The sequence below is a fragment of the Rhyacophila brunnea genome, unplaced genomic scaffold, assembly GCF_057557595.1.
Source record: "Rhyacophila brunnea isolate RB1 unplaced genomic scaffold, BYU_Rbru_1.0 scaffold_20, whole genome shotgun sequence".
Taxonomy (NCBI): Eukaryota; Metazoa; Arthropoda; class Insecta; order Trichoptera; family Rhyacophilidae; genus Rhyacophila; species Rhyacophila brunnea.
In genome coordinates, this window is record NW_028232860.1 from 36,672,089 (window position 1) to 36,684,245 (window position 12,157).

At 29.7% G+C, this 12,157-nt stretch overlaps 2 protein-coding genes across 3 annotated transcripts in view; one reads left to right on the forward strand and one right to left on the reverse strand.

Moving 5' to 3' along the window:
- The window catches only part of LOC147071603 (uncharacterized), a 336,535-nt gene that overhangs the window by 288,746 nt on the left and 35,632 nt on the right, over window positions 1–12,157 (reverse strand). The gene's annotated exons all lie outside the window — the stretch shown is intronic.
- On the forward strand, window positions 11,618–12,064 carry Uxt (Uxt prefoldin-like subunit). The gene has a single exon (XM_085948238.1). The coding sequence runs from the start codon at window positions 11,618–11,620 to the stop codon at window positions 12,062–12,064; it is 447 nt and encodes a 148-aa protein (XP_085804364.1).

Consider the following 12,157-nt stretch of genomic DNA (forward strand, 5'->3'; position numbering starts at 1 on the left):
AAAAACACAAACCGAGATCTAGATGTCTCTTCAATAATACACATACTAAATACAGTCAATATGTTTAATAATTATTATAATAATATAATTAATGTCCTCACTGCACAATAATGATTAGCAATAAACAGTATGGAAATAAAATATCACACCGAATGTATAATATACTTATGTAAATAATTAAAAATGTTCATCATAAAAGTTGATGCTTTTCACGTGATGAAATTAATTGTTACTTTATAAAATCCACACGTTATCTCCAAAGATTTTTGTATATCCTAAGTAGGATACGACTTAAAATCTCTCGTTAGTTATATATTACATAATGTCATAGACCTTCGTTCTCTCCGACCTGTGGGTACAAGATTAAAATACAGTAGACGATATTAAATTTAGTCATGTGTATTTTTAAGATTTTTCATGTTGGATGTACTTTATCCGTTGTCTGTGTATTGAATGTTAAAACAAATTTATTTCACGAGATGTAGTTATATTAATGATAACTGTTGTAATATCTTAATTTGAATATAACCTAAAATGTCATTTAACATGCCTCAAAATTTTCAAAACAATAATAATATACGTGTTTTGTGTATAATATAATATTATATTAAGTGTCCAACAGATCTGTGTTCGTACAGAAAGGGGAGATAGTATGAAAAATCAGTTGAATATGTCAAACTAAAAATAATGTATGTGTGTGAATATAGGTGAAGAGGAGCGAATAGAAGCTACGTTACTGAATTAGTAACTATTACACAAAAGTTTATACAAAATTGTTCAAAACTCAATTTGCCTCTGCTGATAATATGTAATAATTTCAGACTTATCTCCCTTTTCGTTTTGCACGCTGCACAAACAAAACATTTTTTTTTTTTAATATAAATTATCGTAACCCTTAACTTTATCATTGTGAAATAACTGTTTATTTATTCACGATTTTACCAGCTACTTAAATCAAGGTATTCGTCTTTGTCCCTTTTGCTTGATGATTTAATGAATTTTTAATCGATTATAACCAAGCATTAATTGAGTCGCTCTCCGGAAAAGTAGAGTTAACTAAAATCTTCATTTTGAGACAATATCTATCACAATTTATGTAATTTCAAATTTCTTGTGATACGTGATGTACGGTCACAACTGCAATAGGTCCCACCTATTGATGAGTTTAAATAATGATTTTTAGCTGTTATGTAAACAGATGTATGGCATATCGTTTAAGTTGATTTACTGAAAACTAATGTCTTCGCGATAATGCTCTTTTTTCGGAGAAGGGGTCAATTATAAACTAATAACTGTAAAATCAAATTCATTTAGGTGTAAACTTGTGACTGTTGAAAGAACTAACTTGAATATTTCTATATATCGTGGGTTACTGCCAAAAGTTGGTAAGTCTCTAAATCATGTTGTGGAGTAATTGCAATCTGAAGTTTGACAAGTCCTCTAAAATCAGGCAAAATGCTGATTTCTTCATGCTTATGTGCATGTTCTATATATTGGATGACCTTGAATATTTTAATATTTTTTCTAGCATACATATTTATATATATACACATAATCCGCTGTTATCTATAAATACTAAAATTATCGACTTTTGGCCGCAACCCACTATACTATATTCTTCTTCTTATCGTGCCATCACCCAACGAAGATTAGCCAACATCTGGGCGATCTTTACCATATCATCTACTACCTGGAACAGTTCAATGGAGCTGCACTCGTACCAATCACTGAGGTTCACTAATCCCATACAAATATTTGGATTTTATTTGTACTAACACTAAATTGAAGATGCAATTTCTTAAATTAAAGGTGTGAATCATTTTTTCCAATACTAAAAATTTGCATCAGACGCAGCATCTATTTCCAAAATTATGGTCAAAATCGAATACTATCTATATGTAATTTCACACAGTTTATATTGAGCTATAACTTCCAAAACCTCTGAAAAGCATACGAAAAAATGTTTTAAAACTTCGACAAAATGTTGAATTATGGATTTGTTGTTTTTGAAAATAGACGTCTCAAGTGAACAATGGCGGGTTTGCACCTGATGCCCTCATATGAAAATTAATATATTATTTCTTACCCATTTCTAATAATCCAATATCTTAAAATTGCAACAATCGAGCAATGCGGAATACATTGACAGTAAAATATTTTTGATTATAATAAATTCATCTAAAATATGTACCCATTCCGACATTGAATTTCAAAACAGTCTACAAAAATTTACATTGTTTTATAACAGTAAGACATGTGTATGATCTTATTAATATTATATAATACTTATATAAATATGTAATTATCATTGCTAATCTATTGTATCTACAATATACATGGGTACATCACTTGATATTTTAATGTACCTTTTATCATAAAGTAAACTGAAACGAATTATTAGATAAGGAATTCTGCTAATGGTCTTGAGATATGACAGTTAAATTAGGTTAATGCAATAATTTTCCTAGCAACTGTACTGCATTTTGTGACATGCTGTTTACTTCTAAATATTACATAATACTCTATTACAATTCGTCATCTGAATACAGAACTATCCTAAACCACATTCTTTACTATTTTGGTTATTTTCCATGTCAATGCCCTAATGTTAATATCCCGTACCGTATTGTGTAGGAAGCTAAAAAATCTAAATATTTAATATCTAATATCTGTTAATCGTTCTACAATTATTGTCATGTTGTAGGTAACTACATAGCATGCCAATAACCCGTAACGTAAAAAGTGGTAAAGCAAAACACATAACACCTAATATAATGATAAAATCCAATAAAATGTGACATATTATATATAAAGATAAACATCAAAATTTTTTATATTACGTACTGTTTTTAACTTTTAAATAATTCGAAAGTGACATTTTGAAGCTGAATTCAACACATGTCGTGCAACACGCTTGACAGCTTAGAGGCAAGATACGGGCTATTACAGGTTCACATACGTTCAATTACAGGAAATTACTAAAATAGCTGTATCAATTTTGTTAAAATAACTACTGATATGAGAATTTCGCAGTCAATTGGCAGTATTTTTGTTCTTTCTAGTATCAAAAAGTCATTTTTGTCATATAGGTCAGATACGGGGTGTGGTATTGACATTAGACCATCAATGTATGTTTGATACAATTCAAGAACTCAATATGTTGGGTGAATACTCAATAAGTATTCTTTGTAAGACAATCTGTCAATATAACCTCCACTTTGCTCAAGTCCTCATGCTTTGTACAGGTCTCTCAGCCAGAGTTGAGGCAAAGCATAGCGAATACAGATATGAAGGATTGTGTGTATTGGTGCATTTCTGAGGCAACGAGCATTGCACAATGTCTACGAGAAATAGCTGTTTGTCTTGCTTACTCTTACACCTACTTATTGCGCTTATAGCGAAAAGAGGATAACATGCGTATACGTTGATGCTCTGTTTGAAAACAATGCGTTTGTGTGAGTATTGCTTCGCCTCAACTTTAGTTAACACATCTATAACTGTAATATTGATTTGCACCTGTACAGAGGAATATTATTCTGTTTTAAAAACTGCAACAGGCTACCATGTAATTTTAACGTAGAATATGTTTATTGGTAGGATATTTATTCCTCGCGAATTGTAATACATGTCGCATTTTTTTGTCAATCTTTGGTACTTTACATACAATATTTTTTTTTTCTAGTTTAATGATGTATCGAAACCAAACTCACCATGAAAGTATATTCATTACAGCGTGGACCCAAACTAAAATATTTGTAATTTTAAAACTAAACACTCATTCTGCGCATTGAAAACATTATATTTTTTTTATTAAAACGTCAGGTAAGTGTTATATACTTACGATAGTTCTGCATTCAGGTTCTGAAGTTACGTACAAAATTGAGATATTAGGTACATTTTATTTTTATTAATTTCACCTTTAACTTACCATAAATTGAAAACTAATTAAACTAAAATAACGCTACTAGATATTACCATTGTCAAATTAATGGCAGTCTATATTTAATAAATATTACGATCATGCTAAAATAAAATAACCTACCTATTCTTAAATCTACGTATTAAAAACAGATTTTCTTTACTTTTAAGACGTGATTTTAATCCGAATTTATATATTATCATGTAGTATTTTCGACAACTATATTATCTAAAAACTTACTGTTGAACAGTTAATGCCGAATATGTTCAAAAAATGACATTGGTTCATATAAAAAGATAACTATTACAGTGGTTACATACTGCTACTATTGTAAAATCCTGATTAAGATTACTAACCATGTAAATAGACTTTTTACTGTACATATTTTTCATAACCTAACATTATTGTATTTATGTACCTTACAGCTAGGTAGTAACCTCAGCAAAATTTACAGTCTTGATAAACAAGTGATTATCTACAACGTTTTTATTTCATCGCACACAATACACCGATATCAATTTCATTGAAATATATACTCTTACATATTGTATATATATTAATAAAAACATTCAATTTCCTAATGTCGGCGCTCCATTGGCACGCAAGTCAGATGATTTACAGTCTTTGGACTTTTTTTTTGCCGGGAGCACCCCAGATCTGCGGACTTTTTAATCCGCAGACCAAGCTCGTTGGATTTCAAACATGTTTGATATTTAACTCTCCGAGTTGCCAGACTTCGTCCGTCGATCACTATGCAAATTCGATTTGACATTAATACGCGATCATTCGGGCCGAAAAAAAATTTGTAATTATTGTTTTAAACTTTATCATTGAATTTATACATTAGAAAATGAGAGATTTATCAATTATTTTTTATTTATATTTATGAAATTCTTAAAAGAAAATGTAAAAATTGTGTTGTTTTCACTGCTATATTATTTTATGCAAGTCTACATATAAATAACACAAAATTATAGAATTATTGGAAGACATTACGATAATCGCAACTTTTGACTTTTAACAGCTCGACTTTTTTATTCGTTCGTTGATCAGTAGCAGCGCATCTAGACAAATCGGACGATTTATTGTCCTCGGACTTTTGGCTCGCCAATGGAGCGCTGGCATAACACATCTGACATGAAGAGCGCGTGTCTATGACAAAAACAGTAAGGAGAGAAAATAAAAATGTATTAAATTTGAGTAGACATGTTAAAGTATAACTCTTATCCTGTCGAACATTAAGTTATTGTATCTTTGAACAATTATAATATTTTTTTAAAAGTATATCAACTTAGTATTGTCAAAAAAATAGATGTCTCTAATTTTTTTTCATTCACAATTGTGTAATGATGTGGTTTCTTCATTATTTTGTAGAAAAAATTACAATATCCATTATTGAAAGATAAATAAATGGATTAATAATTTATTTCCGACCATAATGTCACTTTAAATCTGTCAAAAAAGATAATTTGTAACCCTCTGTTATGTCCTTCCATTATTATTAGGAATAAAATTTGTTAAAAAGTTTGTCCATCCATTTTATATTGAAGATAAATGTCCAATTTTTGTTGTATGTTTGAATCCATGTATAAATTCACTATTTCCGTAGAAAAAACTTTAAAATGTAAGATACTTACATTACTTAAATTTATTAACAGTTATTTTAAATATTTAGATACTTCACGTTTATTACTTGAAGTTAAACTATACCTAGATTCTTTTAAAGGGTTGTTATTAAATTATGATGAAAAATGTTGATTAGAACTGTTACTCCCTTATAAGGAAGTGAATTTCAAACTCATCCGAATTAAAAAGAAAGTATAACTATATTTTGATGAAACCTTTACCCACATATTGTAATTGTGTCAAGATTTCTAATTATATTACACTTAAATAAGATGTAAAACATCCATTTTCTTGCCTTTTTCATTCCATTCTTATTACAATGTTGAAATGTACAAAATATTTTATGTATTTATCAATTCAACTGAATCATTAGATGTAGAAATCTTAAGTGTAGCTACTACTTAATTATTTTTAAGTGTTGCATGAAAGTGGCGACTCTTTGTTTTAATAATTATATACTAATTATGTAGATGTCTTACCACTACTGTTAGAATTACTAAGCATAGTTGTTTTCTTAGGTTAGTGTCAGTTTGAATTTGACGTGAAAGTGTCCCATTTCAAGTATGTAGTATAATAAAAAAATATGTCTGAAAAATACTGGTCAGTAAAACTATTAGCTAAAGTAATCTTTGGTCACTTTAATAAATCATAGCTGGGGGTGTTCTATTATTATAATTATGTGTAACTAATATTATATTCGTTCTCAAAAGTACCCATAAGCTGATATTTTGTTTGTAAAAATAATTCCATTTTAACATGCAACATTAAAATATTGATGGTCTAGTTTTCTGTTAGAATAAATCGGTAGTGTTTGGGTATAACTATATAATCTTCTACATCGGGACCTCATGACTAAGGATCGTGTCCCAGATTATGTGATAATCTGACATTGAGCTTGGTTCCTACAGCATATATTATCAGCAATAATTATTATTCTACTATGAAATTTTTACTGCACATGAAAAGACAATCCATAAAATATATGACTAGATAATCATCAGTCAATAACACAACATTTCGGCTATATTATTTAGTTTAAAAATCCTGTGAAATTATTTATAACAAATGTGAGTAAATAAACACCATTACACAATGGTATAAAAAAAGTGTCAGCCATTTGCTTGATTAGAAAATCAGGAATACCAACATAACAAAGTCTATTTGAGATCTAGATACATAATATCTATCATAAATAATAATGTCTTTTTTTCACTAATTCAAAATTACTAAATAACTGAAATAATATATTGGTAATAACGTTTTATGTAGGCATACATCTATTTAATCTAGTTTTATGTATGTGCAATTTATTACATCTAAAAGGAACATAATATTATTTTAAACGTTTGTGGACTTCATGTGTAGTTGATATTTTTGTCTTGATGTAGTTTTACCCAAATACCATGAAAATTTATTATCGTTTATTCATATGTATAGTTACTTTCGTTCCTTTGAATTATTTTATATCTATGATTTTCTGTATTTTTATGTAAGTGACATTTTGATTAAGTTTATGTAAAAATAAATTATACTTATATTTTTTTTATATCAACTCATTATTGGTACCTATTAGAAATAATGGCATGTTAATATTACATTTGGAATTGAATTAAAGTACTTAATTCAACCGTTGTTTAAATACACACTGTTTGGTGCTTTGATATAAAACTCAATTGTTATTTTGTGTCAACACCGTCTAATATTAAAAAGTAACAACAATATCGTAAAACCCCGTTTACACATGCATGGATTTACTGCTGACAGTACGTATTATCGCAGCCATTATGAGAAAATGCACCTGTAAACACGTATTATCGTACAAGTTGCAAAAACGCTCAGCAGCTTCTGAATTTTCATGCGATTGTTGGAACTGCGCCTGCGCAGTACAACAATAGTGGCAAACCTGCTGGAAAAAATACGAACTACACTAGCATTTTTACGTTTACCAATTTTCACAACCCATCAAATGGTACCATAAAATTTCTTTTATTGTGTTAACTCTCAATTCATGGTGGATATGCAATGTATTATTAATTTAATTGAAATATAATTTTTATTGTACTTATTCCACTTTTCTTAATTAATATCTGGACCGGTTTTGTCCGCATGAGAGGGACATTTTCAACTTATATATATCTCTGAGGCGGACGAAACCGGTACTATCATAAAATGACAACGACGCGTCTCGCTTTCGCTTGAAGAATGAGATTGGCTAGACAGTCGGCACTTTTGCGTGTAAATGGTTATTATCGCGACAGTTTAATTTACACATTATCGGTGCCAGTAAATCTATGCATGTGTACAACAGGCGCTATAAGGACGACAATACACACAATAAGAATTAGTGGTTGTATTGAATGCAAAATGCAGTTGAGGAAAGATCAGAAATTGACCTTATAGTCTGATCTGTATGTGGCGGATCTATAATATATATGTGTTATGTATCCTACTAGTGTAACTAGATATATATACTTACCAAACATTCTCTTAGTAATCCATCATTGTGATTTATACCCGGTTTAAAAAATACATTATACAGAATATGATATTACTGTGTAATTTCTTTATATATTTTAAAAAAAAATGCCAGTGTTTATTTTAAAGTGTAGTCCCAATAATATAATGTTTAGATGTTTTACTTTTAATCTGTCAATAATATTATTGAATCTCTATAACATGTTCGGTACATATACTAGTATAAGTAATAATTATTATTGTATATTATTCATGTTTAGATTTCACGTAAATTTCAATACTAATTGCATGCTATCATAAACTATTTTTGAAATCTCTTTGCTTTAAAAGCCTTATAAATGTGATATTAATTTAAATAAAATATAATTCAAGCAAAACAACAACTACACCGAAATTTGATTTTAAATACTGGAGATTGAAATTAATACTATTATGTAGCTTTCTTTCTATGGACAAACTCATTAAAATTAGGTTTACATTATTTTGAATAATTAATTGTTATCATAAAAGAGTTGATTAATGTATGATACGAATTTTTACTTTATAAAATACTTATTTAGTGTTTAATATTACACGAATGTTTAAATTTAAGGATCTATTGATAGTTCATAATTTTACTTACTATATTGTATAGTACTTCTGTGTTTTTTTTTTTTGAGTTAAAGCTTTACTAATATAAAAATGATGTAATATAATTAAATTTCTCCGTCTTCAGGTCTCAATAAAATAAAGATGTACCATCGTATTGATAAATAAAAGTTAAAGATAAGGAAAGAGTTTTTTTATTATTTCTAATACCTGATTTATTCATCAACAACCCCCAAAACTGAAATATCCAATGTTTCCAACTTCCGCACACAAGTTTTGTATATCTACCAAATTTTTGATTTTGCTCAAATACACTAAACCAGTGGTAAGTATTCAAACTGCCCCTGCAAGTTTGCACCGAATTTAATAATTACAAACAATCTTAATTCAATGAGTTTCTCGTGATAAACACGTTTTTATTTTCTAAAATAATTGTTCAATTTTATATAATACTAGCTGAAGTACCCGGCTTCGTACAGGGTCACTTCATGGTTATATTTATCTTAGATATTTAAAAAATAATAAGAGGCAATTCATTTTTTAATATTGAAATATCTGTGTAATACAATATGGCAATATGAAAATAATTCTCATAGGAGTAAAGGTCAAACAAAAGAACACTGTATTAAAATCGAATCCAAAATATGCAAAAAAAAAATCAAAATTGGATGGAACAAACAAACAACAAACTTTGTATTTTATATAATACTAATTGAGAAACCTTCGCAGGTATGCCCACAATAACTGACAAAAGTTTCATTTCAGTCAGATGAATTGCATAGGAACGCATACGAATAGAAGAAGAAGAAGATGGTTGTACTAATTCAGAAACCTTCGCGGGCGTGCCCATAACAACTGGTCAAAATTTCATCGCAATCGGATGAATAGCATAAGAACGCATACGAATAGATATGATAGACAGAATAGAAGAAAATAGTTGTATCAATTCAGAAACCTTTGCGGGTGTTACCACAACAACTGACGAAGGTTTCATCGCAATCGGATGAATGGTATTATAGGAACCATACGAATAAAAGAAGATATAATGATGAAGAAGAAGAAGAAAATGGTTTTTCTAATTCAGAAACCATTGCGGGTATGCGTACAACAACTGAGGAAAGTTTTGTGGCAATCGGATGAATGGTATACTAACCAGACGAATAAAAGAAAATATAATGATGAAGAAGAAGATGATGATGTTTCTAATTCAGAAACCTTTGCAGGTGTGCATACAACCACTTACGAAAATTTCATCGCAATTGAATGAATGGTATAGGAATGCATACAGGACAGGCAGACATTCATTTTTATATATAAGATATAGCCTAGATACTCTTCGGGAAAGTGCAAACAATAAGTTGACAAAGTTTTATCGCAATCGGATGAATGGTATGGCAGCGCATAAAATACAAACAAACAAACAAATATTGATTTTAAATATTAGATTAATAATACTTCAAATCTATGATAAAGAACAGTGATTCATCTACATTAAACCCTGTAAATGCTGGGAGGTATTGGAATGGTGGTAACCGACGGGCCAGGGATTTCTATAAAAAAATAGTACATTAGAAACAGTTAAGAATGTCACCATGATTACAAGAAATGGCAGTATATTGTCTACAATATATTAATTTATTTAAAACAACCGGCCACGGGTAGTGTAGTGAGTGTAAACTACAGCGTGTATACACGCTCAATTTCTATGCCCGACCTTGCATGCACGGATTTGTAGAGTGCGTAAACGCGCTTGTGGTATACATCCGGTTAATAATATATTTAAATATTTACACATTTACTCACAAAAATGTGTATAAACAAACAGATTTATCCTACAGTTTGATAGAGCAAGAATCAAAAAAGATGGATGGGGCGCCGAACTAGAGAAGGCAGTAGAACAAGCAAAATCGACATGACATTTGTGGTAGAAAGGCAGTGAGTCGCTAGTCACACGTAAGACGTCAGGTCAAGCATGGACTCTCATTGATAAGGCCGTAGTGTATATATTATATTATATAGTAATTATGACTTATTAATTGAACTGGCATTTATGTGGTAGAACCTCCCCAAGTTATAATTCCAGGCACTGTTGTTTACTAAATGGGAGGAGCTTATTAGTTTATAATGGAAGTGCGGTTAAAAATGGGCGGAGCATGTTACTTCACAGTTTTAACACATAGCCAAGAAGATGTTTTCGTACAGTAGGTACCTAGATAATTTTACATTATATGAAATTTTAAATCAAACTTTACTCTAGTAACTAGTTAGAATCTGAAATAAATAATTCTTTTACATTATCTAGGACCTAGGTAGATAATTTTTAAAAATAATGCTACATATTATTATCTGTTACCTAAATCTTTATACAGAACTGATATTAGAAATATATTATACTAAATCTAAATTAATAAGTAGGTGCCTAGGTATGTTTTAATTGGTTTTTTTTTATGAATCATACTTACAATGTAGTGTTAAATTAATTAATACGATCAAAGAAATAATAAATATAACATAATTACATTTTACTAAGAATATTAAAATGTTATTCAAGTTAAAAATAATAAAATAAATTCTGCTTTTTTTGTATTTTTAGGTATAGTATTCCTAATTTAAAAAATGATTTTTGCCAAATATTTTTCTCACAGCAGCCATAAAATTATAAATCTAACGAAAACACCATAGATAACAGGAAAACCGAAAACACAATCTGTCAAATTATTTAAATGTTCATGACGGTTATACTGACCAAAGTTTATTAAAAACTAACAGAGATCTTAATTTCTAAATCACCGCTAAATTAACAATATTTTCGACTTCTTTTATTTATTATTCATGTAATCAAATAAGTGAAAAAAGTAATCCCTCCAATTTAATTTCGTGATATGACGTTTATGCGAGGTTATGTTGAAACCCGTGTGTAATAAGTTGGTGCAGTGTCTCAATATTCTACTTGTGAAATCATTTTCAACATAAACTGAACAAATACATCGACTCAACATACTATTCAATATGTCAAAACGTTTAAATGTCAAAGAAACAGTCGCTCAATATGAGACATTCATAAACGATATTCTTAAGGAAGATCTGAAAAAGATTGATGTGAATTTACAAAAAGTGAATGGAGAAATATTAGAATTCACACAAATAAAGCAAACGCTTGAAATAATCCAAGACGACACCACATTTCCTGACGGTTTCAAAACACAGCTGGATGTGGGGTGCGGGTTTTTCATTGAGGCAAAAGTTACTGACACTTCCCCCATGCTGTTCGACATAGGCCTCAACCATCACCTCGAATTGAGCAAAGAAGAAGCTGATAAATTTGTCGAGATCCGGATCAATGCACTGGAGAAGATGGCAACGGGTCTGAGGATAAAGAGCGCAGAGACCAAAGCCCACATCAAACTGATGCTATTCGGTATCGGAGAGTTACAAAACATGAATACGACATCATGACGTATCTCAAATGCTACTGCTGTTTTAATTGCATAATTTTATTATAAAGGATTTGTGTGATTGCTGACCTTGAGGAGATAGACTAGCCATTAA